The sequence below is a fragment of the Cervus canadensis genome, chromosome 5 (assembly GCF_019320065.1).
Source record: "Cervus canadensis isolate Bull #8, Minnesota chromosome 5, ASM1932006v1, whole genome shotgun sequence".
Lineage (NCBI taxonomy): Eukaryota > Metazoa > Chordata > Mammalia > Artiodactyla > Cervidae > Cervus > Cervus canadensis.
Window position 1 is genome coordinate 83,415,455 of NC_057390.1, and position 26,650 is coordinate 83,442,104.

The following is a 26,650-nucleotide window of genomic DNA, read 5'->3' on the forward strand; positions in this document are numbered from 1 at the left end:
CCCTTGAGGAGGGCATGGCAACCCATTCCAGTATTCTTGTCTGGAAAATTCTATGGACAGAGGAGCCTGGTGAGCTACAGTCCATGGGGTTGCAAAGAGTCAGACATTACTGAAGCAACTGAACACTCAAAAGATTAAAAACATGAAAAACACCATGTCCATTTAAAAGTATTTTATTTTTTTCCAGTCAGATGACTAGTTAACAAGAAGAGTAAACTTATTAAACATGCTCTAATTAGGACAATGAAAATAACTGATTTAGGTTATACAATATATACAGTTGCGCTGCAACTAGACGGAAATAATCGAGCGAATGAATTGAATATCATACATCTCAGATAGCATCCAGGCTGCAGTCGTGGTTCCCACCCTTCACAAATCACACGCTAACCATTAGTCCGTGGACAGATTTCTGAGTTGCCATCCCTAGAGGTCAGACCTGATGGAGGATGGCATGCCAAATGCCAGAATCCTGCAGCTGAGGTCACAAAACGTAAACTTTAAATATAAATAGATTATCTACAGTGTTTTCCTTTTTCTCAGTTGCTTTTTTTTAATTTGCAAAGAGCAAATAACTAGGAAAGGACATCATTAGTAGGGAAGTTAATATAATTTCTCCTCCGGCAAGAGTAATATTAATTACCGCACAATAGCACCACCAAATTGTAGACTGGGAAAATATTTCCTAGATATTTATGTATGTACCAGTGAACCTGATATATCAGTTTGGGACTGGTGTTCCAATGTTGATATGGATCAACATTAATTCCTTATATAGCTGGCACCAAGTAGGCAAAAGGCTGATTGATTATAAGGTATGGATGTGGGAGGGCTGTGCTAAAATATACATATGAAGTGCACTGTGCAAAACATCTGTTTATGTTCTTCAATCTATGAGAGAATTAACTAATGAAGGGTTCAAAAACAGAAACGAACAATTAGTGAAAACAGATGTAGTGCTTAAAAAAAAAAAAGAAATAAAGACTTTAATTACAGATCTAACACATTTTTACCCGGAACTTTGAAAGGTAAAAAACGCAATTGCCATACAACATCATAAAACATTCCAGTTTGTTCTGTCTTCCTTTATAATATCAGTGGGAAAAAAAAAAAAAAACAATGAAATTTAAAAAAAAAAAAAAAAGCTCTACACTCAACAAGAGTCTTGCATAATAAAGACAGGCTGCTTCAATCAAATGTACCATCATGACATGCAGAAACAGCATTGTCACCTTGCTTTCCAAGCCTATCCTTAAATTTACCGCTTTTGGTAAAAATCTAAGTGGGCATTATATGCCTATTTATTCTCAGAGAGCGCCAAATTTTTCAACATACCTACTCTGAATCTTACACCCACCATGACTAAGTAGAGGTATGATAGTCAAGTTCATTAAACCTAATGAGTTTTTATTTTATTGTATACAACCTAACCCCCACCCCCCTGCCTCTAGTAGCTTAAGTTTAAGAATGATATGATGGACTTCAACAGGAAGTCCGGATGTCTGGGGTTATTTTATTACCTGGAACCTACAGATTTCTGATATGTTCGTGATTACAAACAAGTGGACAGATTAAATTGCAAGACAGTGTAACTACCATTCCTGTTGGTATATTCTATGAAGACAAGACACTAAATCGAGGAAACATTCTCTCGAGCTAGAAGGGAAGGCAGCGGTACACTCGGCAGGAAACAGCTAGGACTCAGTGACGGTACTCTGGCTGCAACCAGGGGGCTCGAGAAAGCGAATCCCAGGACACCTAAAGCGTATAAACTAGCTTGAAGAACCGTGTTGCAATCCGTCATCTTTAGTTTTCAACCGAATTCAGGAAATGCAGTTTTATACAATCTGGAGCTGACGTATGCCATAGCAAACCATCCCTAGTTGGCTTAGGTAGGCTTGTTCACAATAGTTTACACACTCATGCAGGATACAATGACGGCTGTAACCTCACACACCAGGTGCTGGAAAATACAACGCTTACGTATACACTCCCAAGTTGCTTTAAATAAATGTTGGGTCGATTTCAAAGGAAATCTTTCAAGGTTTTTTTTTTTTTTTTAAGTCTTTAAAGGTGAACTGAAGCATTTTATCTAGAAAGTGCAGATTAGCTGCAGAATTGGAAAGCAAAAGTTTACCGGCTTCCTAAAAAGAATAACTGTGCTAAAGGTCACCGACTAAAGAAATGGGCCAAGAAAAGGACGCATTTCTTCCCAACAGTCCAAACTACTTTGAGGTTCAGCTAATGCTGTAGATTCAGGCTTGATTATGTAGTTAAAATCACTTTTCAGGAAAAAAAAAAAATCACTTTTCAGTCCACCTCTTAGGAAATTGAGTTTTTCCTAATAAAAGTATAGCAATGTTTCATGAAAAACACAAAATATAAAACAATTCATTGATATATATATAAATTGCCTTTTGAGTTTATAAAGCAGAACAGTGGCATTAGAGAAAGTGGGTAGGGTACAAGTCATGAGACAGGTTATCTGGCAAGAGTACTGGTACCAAAATGAAACAGGACATGACTTTTAAAAGAAGTGTTTTCTTCAGTAGCAATTCAGTCAGCAATAAAGTGCACAAAAGACACGGGAAATGCGCCCTTGCGACTCGGATCTCCGTCAATGTGGCCGATCTGAAACGAGTACAAGGTTAGGTGGTTATAAAAATTCCAAATGCTGGAAACTCTGAAGGGCATTTTAGCATTTGGAGGGGAGAAAAAAAAACAAAACTGTCCGGAAGAACTTCTTCTGGGAAAGAATTACTTGGGTAAAACATCTAAGCTGTTTTTTCTTCCACTCACATTTCAAACCATCCCTGCCTACTACTCGGAACTCCTGTTCAAGGCCAGTCGGTGCCCTCAAAGACGCCCCCACTACAGTCCTGGCAGTCTTGGGGGGCACATAGGACAGGATCTGACCACCACCCCGATCTGTGTTTTTGTTTTTTCAATAGACAAAGGGACTGAATGTCAGAAGTTTGTGAGCTTCAAAGTCACAGAAAGGGGCAAACACGAGGGAGTCCTATTTAAATGTAGGCAAGCATTTATGAGACTTCAGTAAATCATTCACTTTTGCTCTGGGAAAATTATGTAAGTTCTATATCAAGTCTGATCTCAATGATGTAAATTAGGTAAGTAAAAGTCTAAAAGAAAAGCACCAAAATGTAAATTTTTTTTTTTTTAATGAGGAGCCCTGGAGATTAGGGGCAGCATTTCTGCACTTGATACGTTTTTTAAAAAAATATACAGAAAAACTGAAGAGGTATCTTATTCTTTTTGGCCATGCCATGCGACTTGCAGGATATTAGTTCCCTGACCAGGGATTGAACCAGGGGCCACGGCAGTGAAAAACACCAAGTTCTACCCACTAGGCCACCAGGGAACACCATGCCGTATATTTCTATTAAAAAAAGGCTGAGGCTGGCTGTGACTTCAGGTTTCCACTGTCAACTCACTGGGCTTCCCTGGTGGCTCAGCAGAAGAAGAACCTGCCTGCCAAAGCAGGGGATGGAAGAGACCCAGGTGCGATCCCTGGGTCGGGATGATCCCCTGGAGAAGGAAATGACAACCCACTCCTGTATTCTTGCCTGGGAAATCCCATGGACAGAGGAGCCTGGTGGGCTTCAGTCCATGGGGTCGCAGAGAGTCAGACACGACTTAGCAACTAACTAAGTACACATCCACTGCTGGTCAGAATCTAAAGTTTAAAAAGCACTAATCTGTCGTTGCACTGTGGAGGAGGCAGCAGCCCGAGACTCCCAAGGCCACGTCCTCCTTGCAGACCCTCAGGTGCGCTCTGGAAACTGCAGCCCACATGGCCCGCCCACCCGAGGGGGGACCCCTCGGAAGTGGGGAGAAACAGAAAGGACAGCTGAGGCTGCTCAGGGCAGGGCAGCCTCACCTGGGGAAAGACCCCCCCAGGCCCAGACTCACCCACCACTCCTGGTCCTCCTCGCCATCCACGATGATCACGTCCCCCTCGGAGAACGTCAGCTCGTCAGGGTTGTCGGCCACACAGTTGTACAGGGCTTTGACCCGCTTGGGCTTCAGCTTGGTCTGTGTTAAGAAGGGGGCTCAGGGCTCAGTGTGTGGGGAGACACGCCTGCTCAGGGGACAACCGGGCCACTTTGCTTCCAACGGGTCCCCGGGGCCTGCAAGCCTACAGGCCTGCGCACCCACCAGGGTCAACTTGGGGAGGCTCAGTGCAGCTTGGGGCAGGGGGACTTCCTGGAGGAGGCCAACCCAGGGAAGAGAGTGGCAGTCCGGTGCCTGGTGTGCAGACAGGGGTTGGTCCTAGAGCCAGCCCGTCAGCTGTGAGCTCTGGGCCATGTCCGGCTTAGATCTGAGCCCTTGGAGGATAACCCGCACACTCCCGGCCAGAGCAGAGAGGCAGAAAAGAAGGGGCTCGTCCACTCACCGTCTGGGACTTCCTGGGCATGGGCGCAGGGGGCTGCATGACCATGGCATTGGACAGAGGACCCAGAGCTTCTGTTCCAGAGAGGTCCACTGCTTTAGGGCCAAAATGAGTCAACTTCACAATATGCCCCCTCAGCCATCACCACGAGACAACGTAAAAGCCATTGTGTCAGATTCACAAGGCAGGTTTCCTGAGGTTTTTCTAATCATTGACAGAAAATCCCCTGAAGGCCAAAGAAACTTGTGACTTCCCTGCGGCCTTTGTGCATTGTGCCGGCCTGCAGCTGTCATTGTGGGGCAGACGCTATAACCTCCTCCACTGACCACCTCCCCCATCCCCTGCCGGGCCCCCCACCGGCCCCCAGTGGCAGAAGGGGAGTGGAATGTGGGGTATGGTACCGGGCAGCCCCGGGAACAGGGGCACCAGGGCTCTGCGGGGGGCAGGGTGGCTGCCCTGCCCTGGACAGGACAGCTGGGCCAGGAGACAGGGCTGACCGCGACGGGACACATCCCCCACTCTGCCCTCACAGACCAGTTCACGTGAAATAATTACCAGGTCCTCTCGGCTGGCCTTTGTTAATCAGTGGGCTTGACTTGTCAGGCCTACGAAGAAGGGGAAATAGTGTCACTGGTACATGCGTGCACGCTAAGTTGCTCAGTCGTGTCCAACTCTGGGCGACCCCACAGACTGTAACCCACCACACTCCTCTGTCCATGGGATTCTCCAGCCAGAATACTGGAGTGGGTGGGTTGCCATGCCCTTCTCCAGGGGAACTTCCTGACCCAGGGATCGAACCCGCGTCTCTTACGTCTCCTGCATTGGCAGGCGGGTTCTTGACCATGACTGGGCAGCCTAGAGTCACTGGTACAGTAGGCCCAAAAGGCACGTGACCACCCTACCTCACTCCCTGTTCTACAGGACCTATCCGTGTTCAAACTGAAAACGGGCAAGCTAATTTTATCAACTGCCATCCAAGTTAATTCTTTTTCTCTTGGAAAAAGAGAAAGAGGCCCAGAGGACAGCGCCAGCCCCCAGGGGTTCCTTTTTCCAAAACTAGGCTCCTCCCGGGACTCCCCTGTCCTGTGTGAGCCTGCGGCCGACACCCCGGGTCTGGGCAGGAAGCTGGGCGCTGAGAACCAGCTCTGCCTCCGACGTTCCCGTCCCACGTGGCCCAGGTCTCCTCCGGTGGCAGGTGGGGCTGGATCAATCCGCAGGCCCTGGGGGCTCTGCCAGGACTGTCTGGGCCCCACTGGCCCGTGTCGTCCTCTGTACCATGACCCCTGCTGCCTGTAACCCTCTTGAGACTGACCATGGCTCGGCTCCCCTCAGGACCGAGGGGCCAAGTGAAAGCTTATCTTTATTTCTACGTTTGACTACCAGAAAACACGCTCCGTTCAGGCAATAGACCAGAAGTCTGTTCTGTAAGGAACCTGCGGTGTCCAATACCAGGGCCACCCAGGGAGACTGCTCTATACAGCAAGACCCAGGCCAGCAGCTCCTCTGTGCATCAGGGTGCAGTCTGCCAGCTTCTAGTGCTGCAACTGAAGGGGCAACTTAGTGACAGGGAAGACCACACCTACGGGAAACATCTATGACATAACAGAAGTCAGAACGGAAAGAATCGTGGAAGAGATGAGAGAAAATGAGTCCGTGAAACCAATAGGATACTATTAACATGAACATTATATGATCACAAAAAAGCTGAGAAAATCTCCCAGAAAGCTGACTGTAAAAAGCAAGCAAGCGAGCAAGCAAGCAGGGAAACAAGGCCGGAATGGAGAACCAGAAGGGGGCTGGGAGCTGGCCCCTCTGCAGTGCAGCTGCACTTCCAGCCCCTGCCTCTAGGTGGGGCCACTGGACTGGCCTGAGCGAGAGCATCACTCAGGCCCCAGGGGTTTGCTAGCCCTCCCAGTTTCTCCTGCAGAATTAAGCCTCAGTCAGTTCAGTTGCTCAGCTGTGTCTGACTCTTTGCGATCCCGTGGACTGCAGCACGCCAGGCTTCCCTGTCCATCACCAACTCCCGGAGCTTGCTCAAACTCATGTCCATCACGTTGGTGATGCCATCCAACCATCTCATCCTCTGTCATCCCCTTCTCCTCCTGCCTTCAATCTTTTCCAGCATCAGGGTCTTTTCAAATGAGTTGGTTCTTCACATCAGGTGACCAAAGTATTGGAGCTTCAGCTTCAGCATCAGTCCTTCCAATGAATATTCAGGACTGATTTCCTTTAGGATGGACTGGTTAGATTTCTTTGCAGTCCAAGGGACTCTCAAGAGTCTCCTCCAACGCCACAGTTCAAAAGCATCAATTCTTCAGTGCTCAGCTTTCTTTATAGTCCAACTCTCACATCCATACATGACTACTGGAAAAACCATAGCCTTGACCAGATGGACCTTTGTTGGCAAAGTAATGTCTCTGCTTTTTAATATGCTGTCTAGGTTGGTCATAGTTCTTCTTTCAAGGAACAAGCGTCTTTTAATTTCAAGGCTGCAATCACCATCTGCAGTGATTTTGGAGCACCCCCAAAATAAAGTTTCTGTTTCCATTGCTTCCCCATCTATTTGCCATGAAGTGATGGGACCAGATGTCAGGATCTTAGTTTTCTGAATGTTGAGTTTTAAGTCAACTTTTTCACTCTCCTCTTTCACTTTCATCAAGAGGCTCTTTAGTTCTTCACTTTCTGCCATAAGGGTGGTGTCATCTGCATATATGAGGTTATTGATATTTCTCCCGGCAATCTGGAATTAACCCTCAGCCCAGGGGATAAAGATGGTGGAGTCAGAAGTAGAAGGGGTCTGGGTCTCTGACTCACCCCCTTGGGTTTGCTGTACAAGCAAGAATGGGGACACTCAACTCATGGGAGCAAGAAGTGAATTCCTTATGTTAAACCACTGAGATGGTCCAGGGGTAGGCTGTTAGAGCAATCAGCTTACTCTAATAAAGAGAAAAGGTGATACACATAGAGGAAAGGCCAAAGGGATCCGATATCTGAATAGTAAGAATTGGACTACAAGTTAGAAAAATACAGATGCTAAGTTATTAAAAAAAAAAAATCAGTGACAATTTCTCAGATAAAGGATGTAGTTTCTATGTTGAGAGGCTCCATCATCTACTTGGGAGCAGGGATGAAAACAGACCACCTCACCCGGGGAGTCAGAGCCTGAGGTATCCACGGACGGGGGCCTGACGGGGGTTTGCCTGAGGGGACACAGGAAGGCATCCACCTGGCTGGGGGCAGGGGCTGGCCTGTCAGGGGAGCTGGAGACCCAGGAGGGTCCCAGATTCCAGCAGGGAGAGGAGGCTTCGGCACAGAGGAGAAGGCGGGGATGGGAGATGCATTTCATAAGGGTACCAATCAGTCACGTAAACATGAGAGCCGGACTTTTTTACCATTAGAAAAGGGAGTAACAAGTGCAGAAAGGAATAAAAAGCTATAATAGAATGAACCCTGTGGAGCATTTAAAACACCGAGAATGGACTGCATGGCCACTGTAATGCCCCACCCTCCCCTGACTGAGTCCAGGCTCTGCCTGTGCCGAGCAGTAGCAGAAGGCAGCCGTGATGCCCTGCTGGTTTCCAGGACTTGCTCTTGGGCCTAGTCACCCTGATGTGAGACGGGCCAGGACACGTTAAGTATTCCAGCCGAGAGCCCCAGCTGAAGTCCCAGCTGACAGCCAGCACCAACCACGTGTGTGGACTGGGGAGGCCTCCTCTGATGAATCGCTCTGTGTTGAACAACCCCCAGCCCTCGAGTCTTTTCAGCTAAAGGCCCAGATATTGTCAAGCAAACACAAGCCACTCCCCCTGTGCTGACCCAAACTCATGAGCGTAATAAGACAGTTGTGTCTTATGTCAATACATTTTGGTGTAGTTTGTTACTTAGAACCAGAGAAACTGGAGACAGTGTGAACTCATGGATTTCCATCCACATAGACAAGAAACAGAAATAAACATGTTTATACATGTATACAAGCATGCATGTATATGTATGAATATACACGTATGTATGCCTAGTTCTGATCACTCAGAAGGCCTGCCTGGGAGCACTGACACTCCAACGGCAATGAAGACACCGACCACCCAGATCTTGGCGTCTTAAGTATCATTCCACTAAAAGGAACCATTTCTCTACCATAAAGATCCAGACTGAAAGCCATGAACTGGATCCCATGAGCTTTACTACAATAAATGTGGTAAAGGACATTTATTTAGACAAATGGCAAAACCTGGAGTCTGCGTTTTGGAAGGTAGGCTCAGTGGTAAAGAATCCGCCTGCCAATGCAGGAGACATGGGCTCGATCCTTGGGTCAGAAAGATCCACCAGAGAAGGAAATGGCTACCCACTCTAGTATTCTTGCCTGGAGAATCCCATGGACAGAGAAGCCTAGCAGGCTACAGTCCATGGGGTCGCAAAGTGTCGGACACAACTTAGTGACTAAACAATAACAACCATGTTAATTTCCTGATCTGGCTGGCTATATTATGTTTATGTAGGAGAATGTCCTAGTTTGTTGGAAATACATGCCCTGCACTGCAAAGAGTTCATGTATTCAAGATAATCCTATGAGTGAACAACAAGTAAGACCTAGAGGCCCTGTGTCTTGAGGAGTTTAACTCCCCCAGTCCCAGTGTGTATGTTCAACAGAAATCTAAATTCATCATGTGGATATAAGACACGCACTGGTATGAAATGTTTGCAGTATATTCTTGGTAAATTATTTTGAAGAACCCTGAAACATAATGAATTAGTCATGCAACACTTGACCTCAGGGGTCATAGCAGAATTTGAAACGTGGATGATTTCAAACATTCAGAGAAACCCCAGCAGGTGAAGGGCGGGTGCACTGGGAAGCCCCCTGAAGGCAGGAAGCATGGATGGTGACCTGGCTGGCCCCCGAGGTGGACATAGACAAGCAGCAGTTACCCGGGAGCAGGCCTCTTCTGGGGGAGGCGGCTGGGCGGCTGGGGCGGCAAGGGTGGCGGGGCTTTGCTGGGTGGGAGTCCGGGCTGGGCCGGCTTGCTCTGCTGGCTCAAGGCTTCGATCACACTGGGCGTTTTGGCCACCGGAGGGGGTGGCGTGGGAGCCAGGGGGTCTGCAGAGAGAAAAAAGAGAGAGAGACACACACAGAGGGTCAGCCTCCAGGCGTCATATTCCCAGGCTTCCCACCAGAGGCTCCTTCGACGAGGGCTTCCTTTTCTCCTTCCACTATTTCACAGGGAAAACACCCACTTCCACCAAAGACTTTTCAGACAGCAGTATCGGTGGAGAGTCCTTCTAGGCCTTAAGGGAGGATTAAAATGACTCTATGGGCCTGGGGGGTGTTTTCTCAGCTAGAACCCCTCCTGGGGAAGCCAACTGGGTCTTCCATCCTCCAGGGAACCTGGAGAAGCAGCTGCAGGAGGCCTGGCTCGGGTCCTGCCCGGGGGCCCACCCATGTCACCCGGTGGCCAGCCAGTCAGTCTGGGGACAGGCTGTGAAGGGCCAACTCCGTGAAGGCTTCCTGTCTCTAAGGGGACAGGGCAACAAGTTATATTCTCTACATTTTACAGAGAATGAGGGAGCCGAGGCTTTCAGTGAGGGCATGGGGCTGGTAAGACAAGGGGCCAGACCTTGAGCCTCCTTCCCATTTGCTGACAAATGTCAGCGCCCTTCTCAACGGCCAGCACCCGTGTCCCGCAGTCCGAGCAGAGGCAGTGACCTGCCCCCGGGCCTGGACGTGGACACCACAGGAGCCTCGGCCCCAGACGGCAGAGGTGGGGGGCGCTGGCTGAGCAGGGAGGAGTCCAGTTCAGGCTTTCTTTCCTTTTTTCATAAGCTTTAAAAGCAAAGTCAAAAGGCAGACTCTCGCATGCCTATCTACAGTCCCGGGGACTCAGGACCATGAGGCAGAAGAGTGGGCTTCGGAGACCTGCTGGGCACCTCTCACCACCGACCTCCTCGCTGCCGCCTCCGGACCTGGGTGCCCCTGTCCCACTGCAGCCTCTGGAAGCCCCTCCCCGAGGCAGCTGCCCGCTTGGCCTCCAGCACCCGGAGGGCACCGACTGCAGCCGGGGTGGTTTCTCCCACCTTAACTCCAGCTAAGGAAACCCAGAGAAACCCTCAGCGCTCTCAGAGTGGACCCGCACCCCGAGAGCCCAGAGCCCCTCCCATAGTGTCCAGGCCTCGCCTCCCTGGTCCAGTCGCCACCCCCCAACCCCGCTTTGCACCCCCCGCCCCTCCCCCTGGTGGACACATGACACTGAAGGGAAACACAGAGCAGATTCTAATCCTCAGGAACACAAGCCGGTACCCCAAAGCACGGAACAGCCAGAGGAGGCCCCGGCACCGACGTGCGAGAGAAAGAAACGCTGCTGGAGTGCTTGGAGACAGAGAAAAGTGGGGGTGGACCCCGTGGGGAGTGGGACAGACAGCGGCCAGCTGCCAGGGAGGAGGGGGCGCAGGGAGGCGGCCACGGGGGAGCCCCCAGCAGCGTGCAGGCTGGGGCTTGCTCCCCACGTGGCGGCCGAGAAGACCAACCCCCTCCTCCCCACCAGCCATCCGTGTAGTATTGAAGCCCGACGGCAAGAAAGGTAAAAGGAAAAAAAAACGTACTGGTAGATGTCACGCGGAGAGGGGGCAGCGGTGGATGGACAGCGGGCGGATCTGACGAAGATCGCTGCCGGCTTATACTGTCCACGCTTACAGAGTTTGTCTTCCACGGGGCGTTAGCGGAGGAGGCTGGCTGAGCTGCACACGCACGCACACGCACGCCCATGCACACGCAGGCATGCACACGCACGCAGAAGCACAGAACAAAAACAGAAACAGAACACGGCATTATTGATCCTCTGCCTGTGCAACGGGAAACGTGACCCTTCTGTGGACAGAACAGCGGTCAGACCACAAACAGGCCGTTCATTTGTTTAAAAATAAAAATTCTTTCTGGCACCTGGAAGACAGATACCAATACACACCAAACCAACGATGCTCCTGGGAAAATTCCCAGTTGGTCTCCATCTTACCGATGTCTCTAATGGAAGTACCGTCTGAAGAGGGAAATGATAACCACAGTGACCCTCTTGAGCGCTGCACTCAGGGATGGGACATCTGCTCGTCTCTACCCATTTACGTCCTCCCATGGGGTCAGCACGTCGCTGGGGGCGGGGGCGGGGGGGCACCTGTCCTCAGACAGAGCACGTGAGAGGAGGGCCAAGTCACACACAGCTGGTGAAGGGCAGATGTATTTCTGGCTGGACGCCAGCACCTGGTGACACCCTTCCTCTGCCCGCTCCTCCTCAGGGAGCGGCGTCAGCCCAGGGCAAAGGCGTGATCGTGTCTGAGGCTGCATGTGGCTCACATGGCTGGCTGGGCCTGGAGATGAAAACAGGCCACAGCCACATAGGGCAGACCTGGGGTGGGGGGGGCTGCCCACGTCTGCTGACGGGGACAGCACTGACCTTCTTCCATTTGTTGGGGTCCACGTGGATCAAGGGTAGAACAGACAGAAAACAAAGATAGGCTTCAGTGGGCTGGAGGGGGTGAAAGGCGATCTCTATCACCAAAGGAAGAAAAGGGGAACCCTCCAAACCCTTCTCATCTTAAGACTTGAAGGAAGCCAAGAAACACAGGTGAACAGCTTTCTACCACTGTTCTGTGACCCAACAGAGCAAAAGAAAATCTCTCCGCCCACGACATACACAGTCAGGAAAAGCTGCTCACGAGGTGCCGACGACCTAACCATTTAGCTCCAGCCTCATAAGACAACATACACACCTGGGACTTGGGAGGCAGGAGGGGGAGGCAACAAGCCGCCCCCATGAGACCCCCGGACCACAGCGGCCCTCATACACCGTGGCCCCTTCCAGCTGCAGGGCGTGACCTCCTTCCTTGCACAGGGGCTCCCCGCAGGCCTGGGAGGAGGAATGGGCTCTGCAGGAGGGGGCGGGCTGGTTTCCAAGGACTGCCCGGTGTGGCCAGTGACCTCTGGGCCTCCCTGAGCGCTGAGGCAGAGCCGTGTGGAAGGGCCTGCACCACAGCCAGGGCAGAGGGATGGGGGTGGGGGGCAACAGCCACCCCACTCTGTGAGCACAGACTTCAGGCCTCCCAGCATCACCGCCACTCGGCTATGTGCCCCTCTCCAAGAGCAGCTCCTGCGAAATGCAATGTGGGACTTACTTCTGGGGCCGCCATCAGCCTAGAGCAGCTGTGGGGCTTGGACATCACACCCAGGGCAGGCTCCTGCCCCCCACCCTCGGGAAGCCCCTGGAGCCCCAGCATACAGCCGGCCTGGCCACCTGCTGAACCTGCCTTCAAGGAGCAAAATGGCCAGTGGGCCTCCAGTGCTGGGTAAATTACTTAACCTTTGCGGGCGGGCGAGTGGGTGGGCCTTCAGTTTCCATTTTTATAAAAACAGAAAATAGCATCTGTGGTGTCAAATTCACTACGCTGTGAAAGACTGACTGAGGCCAGCACAGCAAAGCTTCAGCACCCGAAGTGCCAGCAGGACCCTTGGGGACTCTTCTGTATTTTTACAGCTAGGCTGAGCACTGCTTCCCAAATTAGCATCTTTCTATCCTTCACTTCATGGGGAATCACAGAGAGAAGAAATAATCAGATGCCACAAGCTGGCCGTGTACAGGCAGGAGAGAGATAGAAAGGGAAAGAATGGAGGTAACGGGAGGGGTGGACAGCAAAGACAACAGCACCAGGAAGCAGGTCTGCGGGAAACACCCAGGGACAGCGGCAGGGCTCACCCGGCCACCCCAGGCCTGCGCAGTGCAGTCCGAGTCACACAAGCCACCGCCCGGCCCGGAGCAAGAACGAAGCCAAGACACACTCCCACCATCCTAAGAATGATGGAGCTCATTTTGGAAGCAAAGAACGTTAAAAGACCCAAAAACAAAAGACCCAAAAGAAAAACGCGTCCTGACGCTGGCCCACAGGCGAGCTAGCTGGGGACAAAGCAAGGACAGAGTCCCCAAAGCGTGACCCCAGTCACAGCACTCCTGCACCCAGAGCGACCAACAGCTCAGTACATACCTTTGGCGATGTTCCGCGGGGGGAGTGGGGGGGCGCTGGCCGAGCCGGGGGCCGCAGGCTGGGTGGGCGGCGGGCTGCCACTCAGGATGGCACCGTATGTCTCGTTCTGCAGGAGGCTGGGCACGAAGCCCCTCTGCTTGTCCTTGGCCAGGCCGCCGGCGTCTCTCGCCAGAGCTGCGGCGCTGGACGGCAGCTGGCTGGGGCCCAGCTGGTAGAAGCTGACAGGCCGGTCTTCTCGCCGACTGGGGCTGGGCTGTGGGGGTGGTGGGCAGAGGTGTGTGAGATGCAGACGCGCTGACCTCCGAGTCATGGCTATGGATGTGCTGGTGACAAGCCCAGGCACGCCACTCAACCACCTGGGCACAGCGCATTTCTGCCGTTGCAGGACAGCGGCGAGACCTAAACCTCACTCTTAGCGTCCTCTTAATGGACACACCCACCAAAAGAAGCGTGCTTTACAAGAACTTGCAATCCTTCATCCTGGGAAGAACTTAGAACATAAGCTGCTTCATCTGTACCAGCCGGAGTTGGCCCGGCGTAGCTGCTTTCACTGCACGTCCCCTCCACGGGCATCCTTCTCAGACAGCATCCACAGCTGTGACCGATCCTCAACAGCCACACAGCTAATTCAGGGGAGATCAACATCTTCCTCCCATAGAACTCGGGACTCTACAGAGTCCTCTAGCTCAAGGTCAGCAAATTATGACTTGTGGGACCACCGCCTGTTTTAACAAGTAAAACATTAGCAGAAAGCAGCCATGCCTGAGGTTTACACACTGCCCATGGCTGCTCTCCAACCACCCTGGAGGACAGGAGCTGGAACACAGGCTCGTGTTTTAGGCCCACAAGCTTAAAACATCTGTCATCTGGCCCTTTGTAGGTTTGCTGACCCTTGCTCCACCTGAAGGTCATATGCAAGGAACCAGGGACTTGGGTAAATTTGATCAAACTCCTATCTCAAATGTCAGCTTTGTTATAACAGCTGTGATCTTGAGCAAACTAGCCTTGCTGATCCTATTTTTCATCTGTTAAATGGGTACAAATTTAACTACCGGCACAGAGCCCAGAGTCTAGCAGGTATGAGTACCGGCTGTCACACCCACCTGCCCTCACACGACCACCTGCCTGGTCAAGGCTCCGGCCAACCAACGGCTCACACTCGGCTTCAGTGCACAGAGCTCAATGGCCAGTGGTTCCTCCTACAGAGTTTAAATTCCGACAGGGAGCACGGCTGTGTGAACCACGCCCGCCGCTCTCTGCTAGGGATGGGATGGAGCGGGGGGCGTGAGTGTCAGCACTGCTGCTGGGCTTTCACTGGGACCACAGGACCCACCCAGTCCCTGCCTGCATGACCCTGGGAACCTGACAACGTGATGTATGTCTGACCAAGAAGCACTCATGCTGGGGCAGATGTTTCAAAGCTTCTCTTTTTAAAAAAAAAAAAAAAAAATTATTTTATTGTATTTTTTATTTATTTTTTGGCTGACCCATACGAGATCTTAGTTCCCCAAGAAGGGATCAAACCCATGCCCCCTCATTGGGAGCATGGAGTCTTAACCACTGGGCCACCAGGGAAGTCCAAAACCTTCACCTTTTTAAAAGGAAAATCTAAGTATAAAATAACCAACTCCTCTCACTTTGATACTGTTTTAGAGCGAACTCAGAAATTCCTTATTCTAAGAAACAGAATAGTCCAACAGCTTTCAGAAACGCCATGTATTTCTGAAATATACATATGAGGACATTAAAGTCCAGCAGTAAGAATTAAAACCTTACATCACAGCACTCTAATTTCACAGCTTCTAGGCATACAGGTTTTGGAGTAGTTGTCCTGGGTCTGGCTCTGAGTTCTGAGACGGGTGTGAAGGTGGTTACCTCCCAGGGGTGCCCCCAAGTGCAAAAGCAGGAGCATCCCGAGGAGCAGCTGGACGAGGAGGCAAGAGCCCTGGGGCAGTCTCCAAGTGCTGGCTTCACTGTGGCCAAGCCAGCCTCTCAGTCTTGAGGCTTGAATGGCCCATCTGATACAGGAAAGAGCTGGGCCAAAGGAGATTCAAGGGTCACTGATTTCAGTGAAGGTTTTAAAGATCAACTCGGTGAACACAAAAACCACTCCTGGGGGAAACATGGCTTTTCATCACATTATTCTCAGTGAGAGAGCTTTCTCTAACATCCACCAGAATCAGAGGCCCTCTTGTATCTATCCTTTGTATCAGAAGGTGAGCGGCTGCCACGATAACATAACTAATGTCCCGTAAAGTCACATTTGTAGGAGCTGGGAGACAGGGGCAGTTGTGGGATGGGTAAAACCCAAAAACTACCGAGATCAGCGGAAGCAAAAAATAAACTCTATTTCCTTTCCTACAACAGCTTTCTGCCCTAAATATAAGGCTGGGGCCCATACCACTCTGAAGGATGCTCATCATAAAACTCTCCATGTTTTGCAAGCTGGCACAGACCTGCAACTTCTCGTCCATGTCGTCGTCGCTTTCATCCAGGTCTTCGTGGAGCAGTCGCCATTCATATTCCACGTGAACATGGGAATTAAACCTTCCAGACAAGGCCTGGTTTAGCTGAGGACGACAATGGGCCGTCAGTGACTCTGCTCACACACTCGACCTTGTAAAGCAGATGTGGATTGAGAGGCAGCGGGCAGCGGGTCTGCGCCCCAGAGAAGCTGTGCCCCAGCATGAGGCTGGCTTATTTAATTTGCTGCGTCTCAGGCCAATCGCCCCTCCCAAATCCACACATACCCTGGAAGCTCAAGCCCGACAACTCCCATTTAGTGCTTTGTAAGCTGCAAAGTCACAGCATGCAGCCAAGGAGTGTTTGAGATCTAAAGGGCAATGGCCAGCCCTTGGGTACCCACAACTGCACAGGGAGCACTTAATCCAAGAAGGAACAAGCCTGCTAACTGTAGACCCCGCTTCTCCTGACCAGCGCAAGAGAATTAAGTCCTGCAAAAAATGACATAAATGACTGCTTTCCCAGCTTTCTCTGGGAAGGTGGCCAGCTGGTTTCATTCTAGATGCACAGGTGAGAAGTTATTGCATCAGATAAATGGGTGTCTTAGCACATCAGGGTCTAAATTTTCTCCAAAGCCAGACAGTAGCCATGTGATTTCAGGCAAGTTATTTAACCCTCTGAAGCTGGCTCCTCATCTGTAAAATGGAGTAAGAGTAGGTACCTACTAATCAGTGTCCTAAGGGGTAACAGTAGGTGCCCACTAATCAGAGTCCTAAGGTGTAACAGCAGGGGCCAACTAATCAGTGTCCTAAGGGGAAGCAGTAGGCGCCTACTTAATCAGTATCCTAAGGGGTAACAGTAGGTGCCTACTAACCAGTGTTCTAAGGGGTAACAGTAGGTGCCTACTAACCAGTGTCCTAAGGGGTAACAGTAGGCGCCTACTAATCAATGTCCTAAGGGGTAACAGTAGGCGCCTACTAATCAGTGTCCTAAGGGATAACAGTAGGTGCCCACTAATTAGTATCCTAAGAGGAAACAGTAGGCACCTACTAATCAGTGTCCGAAGGGGTAACAGTAGGGACCCACTAATCAGTGTCCTAAGGGTTATCAAGATTAAATGAGTTAATGGACACAAAGAGCTCAGGATAGTAATAATAATGTTCCTCATCTTCTACAGCAGCGACTGTTAATGGCTCTGTTTACCGAGCACTTAGTACGTGCCCACGGCTTCACAGAGTTCAAGTCCATGACGACCCTACAGACTGGCGTAGCCGACTCCACGTTACAGACAAGGCAACAGTGGGGAGAGCTGGCATGACCTTCCCAAGCCACAGCAGTAGAGCTCCCTGCAAACCCCGGGGCCTTGGCTCCACTTACCCCCAAAGCCAGAGCTGACAACACCAACCAGAGCCCAACCAGAAAATACTGACTCATGTTCCAAGTGTCCCGCTAGGCAGGTGGTCCCCTCCTCTCTAAAGGTGCCCCAGGACACTTGCTCCAAGCTGTCCCCTCTAGGACACTGGGATCTGCTCAGGACCCTCCTGCGGACCCTCCCCAAGGGGCACCCCCCACCCCATCGGGGGAGACTCACCAGCTCCTCGCAGCGCTCGTGCCTGAGTCGCTTGGCAATGTCCAGTGGTGTCTCTCCTGACTCGTTAGCTAAGGGACGGTGGGATGAAAGGACGTGTTGTGGCCAAATCAAGCAAAGGTCTGATACCCGAAGGCTATTAAACAGAGACCCAGTGAAGCAGCCCAAATGAAACTGGGCCTGACTGATGAATTCCGGTGACTTAGCCCCCGTCGGGGCTGAACTATTCTGAAATCATACAGAACTAAGCAGTGTGCAGTCAGTAAGGTTTTAAAAGACAAGGTTTGAACTAATCATGAAAGTAAAAGCACTAAAGTTAAGCCAACTAATGTAAAAATAAACATCCAAGGTGTAATTCACTGAGTAAAGCAGTTCATGGTAATTCTCTAACCAAAAGCACTGCTAATCTAGTTCCAGGAACCTGGCTGAAAGACTTTACACCTCCTTTTATTAATAAGTAGTCCGTAAATTTGGAATTGTGTATTTTCTTCTAAACAAACCTCAGTCAATGAGGTTGGATGATTAATTAAAAAATAAAAAAACTCAGCTCTCAAGCAGGCATGAGCTTTTTTCCAGTCTTGGCTCTTTGATAATTCTTCAAAGCTCCTCCCCAGGACACATCACAGCCAGATGTCCTGGGGGTTAGGCCGTGCCCAGCCAGCTGCAGGTCAGGGCCACGCGAGGAGAAAGCGATGGAAGCCAAGCAGACATGGTCCCTCATGGAGGAGGTTCCATGCCAATGAACAGAGGGGCAGTGGGCAGTGACTCCCAGCAGTAAACGTGCCCACCCAGGGCCAGTGAGGGACCAAGTCTGATCTCAGGTGGAGTCAGAAAGAGGAGGGCAAGATGCCTGAACCTTGTCCAGGGTCACCTGGCCACTGGTTAACAGCTGCAGGCCATCCTCTGCCTCTCATGGCCCAGAAAACGCCAGCAACACGGGGGCAAGTCCATGAGACAGCGGAGGAAAACTGCTGTTAAGTATCAGACCACAGCAGCCTGGCAGAGCGGGCTTTTTCTTCCTGGGTGGTGCCAGCTTCCAGGCTCTGCCCGGAGCCCAGTGGCCAGAGGGGTCGGGGAGGAGGAGGAGGCGGGGCTGAGGCTCACCGATGCCAATGGAGGCCTTGCCCCGCAGCAGCAGCTTCAGGCACTCAGCGCTGTCCGTCAGGCAGCAGTAGTGCAGGGCCGTGCTGCCCTTCCCCGTCTGTTTGTCCAGGTTCCCGCTGGCGAGGACGGACGCAGAGAGAGAAAGGAGGATAGGGGAGTCTCAGGTCAGAGGACTAGGGTCTGGGAGTGGGAGAGGCAGTCGGCGCCCGGGTTCGTGGCTGGCAGGGTCTCTCGTCTTCCCCCGGGAGGGGGGGGGCCACAGCGCCAGCCCAGCTTGTGGCAGGAGGCGGCCTGGGCTTAAGGCCATCGGGGAATAAACGACGATGGCAGAGCCGGCGAAAAAAAGGGGGCGAGGCACCTGTGCACCCCTGAACAGGCGCTGGGAGAAGCAGGTGAACCAGGGTCCCTCCCGCTGCACTGCCAGGGCCCCACCAGCGTGTCCCACAGCACGGAAGGCTGGGCTGAGCTCTTTTCGTCCTACTGACGACACTCTTGCCAGGAAGGGGAAAAGCCACTTTTTCCAAAGTTCAGAGTCACCAGGCTCCTCTGAGCTGGCTCGCCCTGGACCACCCTGAAAACAGGCTCTGGGGGAACGAGGGGACCACACGGGTTCTGCCAACACAGAACAGACCGGGCGATCCCAGGACGAGCCACTCAGCCCACCGGACGTCACGCTCTGAGCGGGACAGCAGGGCTCCACCCTGAACAGACACGTGGGGACGCGGAGGGATCACCAGGAGATGAAGCCTCAGGATCCCGACAGGAAGAAACCACCCACATTCACTGTTCCTTTTTTCCAAGCAGCTACGTTTTCAGTAAAAAAAAAAAAGCCTGATCTCTGATCTCGGCCCGCTCTGGAGGTGGAGCCCTGCTTCTTGCTTCCCTCTCCCTTTGCTCATGGCGCCCTGCCTGACGTCATGGGAACCCCCACCTCACAGGACAAGCCGGGGGCTGCCCTGCCTGACATCATGGGACCCCCACCTCACAGGATAAGCTGGGGACTGCCCTGCCTGACGTCACGGGACCCCCACCTCACAAGATAAGCTGGGGGCTGCCCTGCCGGACGTCATCGGGACCACCCCTCACAGGACAAGCCAGGGGGCTGCCCTGCCTGACGTCATGGGACCCCCACCTCACAGGATAAGCTGGGGACTGCCCTGCCTGACGTCATGGGACCCCCACCTCACAGGATAAGCTGGGGACTGCTCTGCCTGACGTCATGGGACCCCCACCTCACAGGATAAGCTGGGGACTGCCCTGCCTGACGTCATGGGACCCCCACCTCACAGGATAAGCTGGGGACTGCCCTGCCTGACGTCATGGGACCCCCACCTCACAGGATAAGCTGGGGACTGCCCTGCCTGACGTCATGGGAACCCCACCTCACAGGACAAGCCAGGGGGCTGCCCTGCCGGACGTCATCGGGACCACCCCTCACCTCACAGGACAAGCCGGGGGCTGCCTTGCCTGACATCATCGGGACCACCCCCCCACCTCACAGGACAAGCCTGGGGGCTGCCCTGCCTGATGTCATGGGACCCCCCCACCTCACAGGACAAGCCGGGGGCTGCCCTGCCTGATGTCATGGGACCCCCACCTCACAGGACAAGCCTGGGGGCTGCCCTGTCTGACCTCGTGGGGGCAACTTCCCACTTGACAGTCAAGGGGGCTACAGCCAGAGGATGCTTACCAGGGGCTCAGAATTCAGCAGACTTATTCACGGGGTGTCCCCCTGAGCTCCAGACAATAGAAGCTGGATGCTACAGACACCAGAAGGGGTTAAGACTGCACGGGAACACCCCACACCTGCAGCCCTTTCGCTGTCCGGTAAATCCTAGTCACACCTGAGGAAATTCTAGCACATTGGCCACACTGCGGAAGCAGTGAGGCAACCCCTGATCCCTTCCCTAGAAACACCCAGGAGCAAAATCAAACACCAGCCCTGATTTCAGGATACCTACCTGTTCTGAACTAAAAAGTCTACAATGTGGAGAGAAGTCCGGTCCACGGACCTGACGGCAAGGTGGAGGGCAGTCTCATCCGGCTCCTGAAGACCAAACAGAAACATTCCAGAGTCCCAAGGGGAACACTCATCTGCGGCCAACGCGAGTGAAAGCGTGTATTTCTCTTCTAAAAGCCTCTGAGTCTGTCCTTTGAAAAACCTATCTCTAAAATGTGTTACCTATTGCTAAGTTGTGTCTTGTAACCCCATGGACTGTATGTAGCCTGCCAGGCTCTCTGTCCATGGGATTTCCCAGGCAGGAATACTGGAATGGGTTGCCATGCTCTCCTCCAGGGGATCTTCCCAACCCAGGGATCAAACCTGAGTCTCCTATGCTGGCAAGCAGATTCTTTACAGCTGAGCCACCAGGGAAGCCAATCTCCATGGCAAAATCTGCCCTTGGGAACCTGTCATTTAGAGACTGGTCCTCGTCCTCCTCCCTCCCCGGAAAAGAATGAAAAATTGCGGGGGTTTCATTGCAAAGTCCTCTCAAGCTTTCTGACCCCCTCCCTGCATCATCAACATGATGAAGCTTAGGCCTCTGAGAAAAGGCTCCTTCCCCCAGGGATGGACTCTCTCCCCAGAGCTGCCACCACAGTTTGGCTGAAGAATCAACCACACTCACCCAGGACTCACTGCCTCTTCGCTCAGGGTGTTTAATGACACTGTCAGCACTTCTGATGACACTGCTTTGTCACTCCCCATCAACCCTCCCAACCCTTTCTGTTTTTACATGTCCTTTCTTACATGTCCATTGGCCAGTGGGATTTTTTCTGTAAGATCCACACCGTCCGCGTATGCTTGAAGTAATCCAAAAATGTCTCTTGTTTTCACAGCTTCACAAAGACTGTGAAGTTTGGCCGCATTATCCGCGTGTTTTTTCCTTGCGTATTTCCTCTCAATGTACTTGGCAGTGATGTAGTCCTTTCTTGCGTTCCTGAAATCAAACATAACTGCCCTGTAAATGACTAAGGGCCTTAACATCCATTCATCTGTAATGAGTTAAAAATAATCCCACCCCCTCATGGTAACAAGGACTGATGCTGAAGCTTCAGTACTTTGGCCACCAGATGCAAACAGCTGACTCATTGGAAAAGATCCTGATGCTGGGAAAGACTGAGGGCAGGAGGAGAAGCGGGTGACAGAGCATGAGATGGCTGGATGGCATCACCGACTCAATGGACGTGAGTTCGAGCAAACTTTGGGAGATGGTGAAGAACAGGGAAGCCTGGCATGCTGCAGTTCACGGGGTGGCAAAGAGTTGGACCCAACTTGGCAACTTGGTAACAAGCGGCACGGGCAGAAAATTACAGAGCAGGAGGCAGGCAGCGTGTGGCTCCCCTGCAGCACCAGCGTCCACCCTGCCTCTAGCACTTTCAGGAGGTTGGACACCCAAGACAAGCGGTATCAAGGTCTGGGTCTAAGGGCTGAGCAGCCGGGTTGGGGGACTGGCAGACTGCGAGGGAAGGCTGTTTTCCTGTTTGTGGGCGCCATGCCTAGCAGGCAGGTTCCCTATGTGCCCCATGAAATCATACGAGCTGTCCATCTTCATGGTCTATTCAAGGCTTTAACTTGGCCTTGTGGGCACAGACCCCACCTCTCCAAGGAGCATGGAGCGGCATCAAATCCAGGGGAGCCAAAATCCTCCCCCGCTGTAGACTGCCAAGTGACCCTGGGCAAGTACGTGACCCCAAATCTTCTTATCTGTGAAATGCACACAGCCTGGGCGAAGCACATGAGGTGACACTTTGCTGCACTCCCAGCAGGTCCTTAGGGCCTCGGAAAGTACTGATGAACTCGAAAGATGGAGCAAGAAAAACAGCGGCTCCTGGTCCAGAGGACTGAGCATTTCACTCCAAGGACCATAACATGCAGCCAACAGCAACTATAAAAACCTAGACATGGTGTTTGAGGGACAGTAAACGCTAATTACCCATGACAACCAAGTCATAAGGGTCCATCAGCTGATGAACAGGTAAAAAAGACGTGGTGTCCACATAACAAGAGTACGACTCAGCCACAAAAGGAATGAAGCACTCACGTGGACCAACCCTGGAAACATCCTGAAATCCTAAAAGTAACACGCCAACACTCAAGTCCACACGTGGTGTTATTCCATTCACTGAAATGCCCGCAACCGACAAATGTGTAGAGATAGGAAGCAGGGGAGCAGCGGCCCCAGGCTGGGGGGAGGGTGTGTTGCGGGGAGGCGGGGCGTAAGGGGACAGAGTAGGGGATGGTTTACAGGTACGGGGCTTTCTGCTGGGAAGAAAATGTTCTAAAATTGCTTGTGGTGATGGAAGAACAACTGAGAATATACTAGAAGCCAGTGAACTGTACTTTAAATGGGTGAACTGTGATGGTATGTGACTCATATTTCAACCAAGTTGTTAAAAATTCCAAGACAAAAACTCAGCACGGATCAAGGTGTTTCCGCCTCCCCACCCCCCCACCCCAGCGACTCTGGGCCAGCGACTCAAACCTCCTCATCCTGTGCAAGTGTACACGGCCTGTGAGGCATGCACAAGCCAACGACATCTGTTCGCAGGCCTCTTTGGAATCACAGAGACAGAGACAGCACACTGAGGCCTTCAGACCAGGGTTCCGTATGCAGTAACCAGGGCAGCACGGAGTGAAGAGGCGCTGGGGGAACCCACCAGCTCTTCCTGGCCGGGGCACTGCTCGCTCCTTCCCTGGGGACCAGGGCTACACCCACCGCACCTGCTTCTATGATTGTCAGGGCCCAAGGCCCCCAGGTCAACCCACGTGGGTCCTCGCTGCAGCCCACCAGGGTTCAGGAGCGGGTGGGTCAACTCCGGGATTCCAGTGGGGGCATACAACACTTTGCCAGCTTCACCTAATAAACCACCACCTGGGTGTCCATAGACGCTGCCTCGCGTGAACTGTGCTGGGGGACCTCACACGTGTCCCCAATAGGGGACGGTTACTGAGGGCCACAGGTTGGGCGGAGCTGTGCTGTCCATCTCACCCTCGCAACAGCGTTGTGAACGTGAGTCCACGCCCTCCAGCAGCCCGGCAGCTCCGAGGGCCGCCCTGCTCCGCTGAACTGAGCTCTCCTCGCAGGGGCTCCCGGCCAGAGCGATGCTCTGGCTGCTACCTGGTGACTGTCCCGGCTGGACAAAACCAACAACCCGTCTGATGAAACTCTACAGGTCTCTTATGACGGGCGGCAGGGCTGGACAGGTATCAAGGCTTAGATGGCTCCAATAATCACTTTGGGACAGAATCACTATGAACCCTCAGGAAGGGGCTAGTGATAAACTGGACCTTGTACTTTTTAAATGTTTTATCCACTTGTCCAGGCTCTGGGTCCCAAACCCAGAAGGTGGTCCCTCCACCAGCACAGGTACAGGTCTGTTGGGACCACACCAGGCCCCACGGATTCCTGGTGGAAGTTGACCCTGCCAGTGTGACCCCTCCACCTCTTCTTTTTTTGGGAAAGGTTAAGGCTTTTGGAGGAAAGCAATGAATTTAATAATAATGTGTTTGGCATGTGTTCAGAGAGGGAGGCTTCTTATACTTCCAAAGGACACGGCGTGTGTGAGAGCCCTCAATCACGGGAGAGAAACAGTTCTGGCCTCAGTGAGCAGGAAGCTCCCTGCTTCCTGCCTATTTATATCTCTCAACACCCCCCCAAATCCATCTGGGGATTCACAGGCCACGAGACGGTCTCTGGCTTCCCTTTCAACAGATTCATCTGCAGATGGTGTGCTGCTTTGAGATAAAGCCAGGAGCAGTGCACTCCTTTTAATCTGGAAGTTAAGACAGTAGCTTCTCTAAGTAGTCACAGAGCTAGGGCTTCACCTCTGACTCATTGTTTCATTGTTTATGTACAAATATTTCCCATCACAAGCAACATATTATGGTGGGACAAACAAACATGAGTAAGGTGAGATTCAGTAGAAAGAAGTATGTGGACACCTAGGTACAATGTAAAGTGGGATGAAATGCTTTAAAACAGAGCTATGCCTGCAACTGGTTTCAGCTGAGGGGGCATCCACGTGGGTGCCAGTATGCTATCACACTGGTCACCTACCCTCTTTTTGAAAAAAAAAAAAAGGAGTAAACATCCTTTTCACTGGCGCCAAGGCTGGGAGGCGGGGCAGGGGCTCAGTGTAGAGGGAACATTTATATCCAAGAGTTCTATGCAGGCAGGATTCACTTTTTAGAACTATTTTTGCCCAGAATAAACAAATGCTCTGCTTTTATAAAGTACCCCTGGTACTTGGAAGAAATCAGTGACCATGTCTTATACTTTGTTCAAAGTAGATCAATACTACAGGATTTCAGGAGACCACGCCCTTCACCATGAGAGCAGGTGTCTATGAGACAGTAAGTGAAGTGAAGTGCCCCAGGTCCTAACAGACCTTCTCGTAACCCAGTCAGCCCATGTCAAGGGACCTCTCCACGGGCACCTGCCTTGAGAGGACCCGAACTTCTCAGCACCCATACCCACAGGGAGCAACAAGGGCTGCCAACACCAGCCAAGCACGAGGTGAGCGACCCCCTCACCCCTGATGTACGTCCCAGCGACTCTGTGAGCGGGGGGATGGCTGTCCCTCTCTTTCTATTAAAGGAAAAGGGCCCGGGGAAGCTGATGAACCCTCCCAGCTCCCATGGTGGGGAAGGATGCAGGTTTCTATACTTCCCTGTTGTCTCTCCAAGTCTGGGTAAGGATACAGACTTGGAACTCAGATCCTCATCAGGAGAGGATACCAACTCAGTAAGCCCCGTGCCTGGAATCTAAAATCACACCTCGTGCAATCTCAAGGAAATGCCACACCACTGCCATCTGCTCCAGGACCCAGATGAGAACCGACGCTAAGCCAACCCCACCCACACTCACCTCCGAGGCTGACACCTGTGAGGGTGTGCGACATGCAGGACACCTGCTCCTCCCATTAGTCTGTCTAAGCTCCCTCCCTGGAGGTAAGTCACCTCACCCGAGGCCAAAGAACACAGATCCTGTGGCCCTGGCTTCCAAAGACCCACCCCCACAGCAGGAAACCCTCTCCCCACCACTGTTTGGGGTCCTCGCCCGACACCCGGGGGAGCCCTGCCAGCAGCTCTCGCTCTGGTTACTCCCAGGGGACGGCTGTCTCAGTGAATGGATTCTCTCTTCTCTCTGAGCACATATGTCTTTTTTTTAATTATTTATTTCTTGTTTTTATTTTTTTTGGTTGCACTGGATCTTCATGGCTGCACACAGGCTTCGTCTTGTTGCAGCGAGCGGGGGCTTCTCATTGCAATGACCTCTCTTGTTGCAAAGCACAGGCTCTAGGGTGTGCCGGCTTCAGTGGTTGCAGAGCACAGGCTTAGCTGCTCCATGGCACATGGAATTTTCCAGGATCAGGGATCGAACCTGTGTCTCCTGCACTGGCAGGCGGATTCTTATCCACTGTACCACCAGGCAAGTCCCTGAGCACGTTATTTTCTCGCTTCCCCTTTCCTGCCAAAACACACTCTGACTGGAAATCAACCCTGAATCTTCACTGGAAGGACTAATGCTGAAGCTCCAAAACTCTGGCCGCCCGATGCAAAGAGCTGCCTCACTAGAAAAGACCCTGATGCTGGGAAAGACTGAAAGCAGGAGAATGGGGTGACAGAGGATGAGATGGTTGGATGGCATCACTGACTCGATGGACATGAGTTTGAGCAAGCTCCGGAAGTTGGTGATGGAGAGGGAGGCCTGGCGTGCTGCAGTCCATGGGGTTGCAAAGAGTCGGACACGACTGAGCGACTGAACAACAATACCACTCAAATGCTGAACTGGCCTGGGACCACCCCCATCTGCCCCACTGTGCCCCATTAGAGCGGGTAAACAACCCCAGTCCTGGTGCAGCAGACAGGCCACCCAGGGAGAACAGGGCTGGAGCCTTGGGGGGCAGGCCAGGCACTGCCCTGGCCCCCGGTCACCCATCACTTCTCTCAAGGACCAGTGTGTGGCCTGGGTGGTTTATGCTTTATATGATAAGACTGGTAGGAAATTCCCCTGCTGTCAGCTCTGCCTCAGTGGGCCAGCTGGGTGCATGATGAGGCA

The 26,650-nt window shown here is 52.1% G+C and overlaps 1 protein-coding gene across 4 annotated transcripts in view; it reads right to left on the bottom strand.

The window, feature by feature from the left end:
• Positions 1 to 157: 157 nt before the first annotated feature.
• The window catches only part of ASAP2 (ArfGAP with SH3 domain, ankyrin repeat and PH domain 2), a 153,720-nt gene continuing 127,227 nt past the window's right edge, over positions 158 to 26,650 (bottom strand). Inside the window, exons 17-28 of one of the 4 annotated variants that reach the window (XM_043469387.1) lie at positions 21,337 to 21,526; positions 20,549 to 20,634; positions 18,588 to 18,703; positions 17,487 to 17,554; positions 15,889 to 16,002; positions 13,433 to 13,685; positions 11,006 to 11,140; positions 9,338 to 9,506; positions 4,967 to 5,016; positions 4,415 to 4,506; positions 3,931 to 4,053; positions 158 to 2,631 (exon numbers count right to left, since the gene is read on the bottom strand). In XM_043469387.1, coding sequence (XP_043325322.1) covers positions 2,557 to 2,631; positions 3,931 to 4,053; positions 4,415 to 4,506; positions 4,967 to 5,016; positions 9,338 to 9,506; positions 11,006 to 11,140; positions 13,433 to 13,685; positions 15,889 to 16,002; positions 17,487 to 17,554; positions 18,588 to 18,703; positions 20,549 to 20,634; positions 21,337 to 21,526 — 1,471 coding nt within the window. In that variant the 3' untranslated portion in view covers positions 158 to 2,556. The other 3 variants (XM_043469386.1, XM_043469389.1, XM_043469388.1) reach the window with 3 other exon arrangements.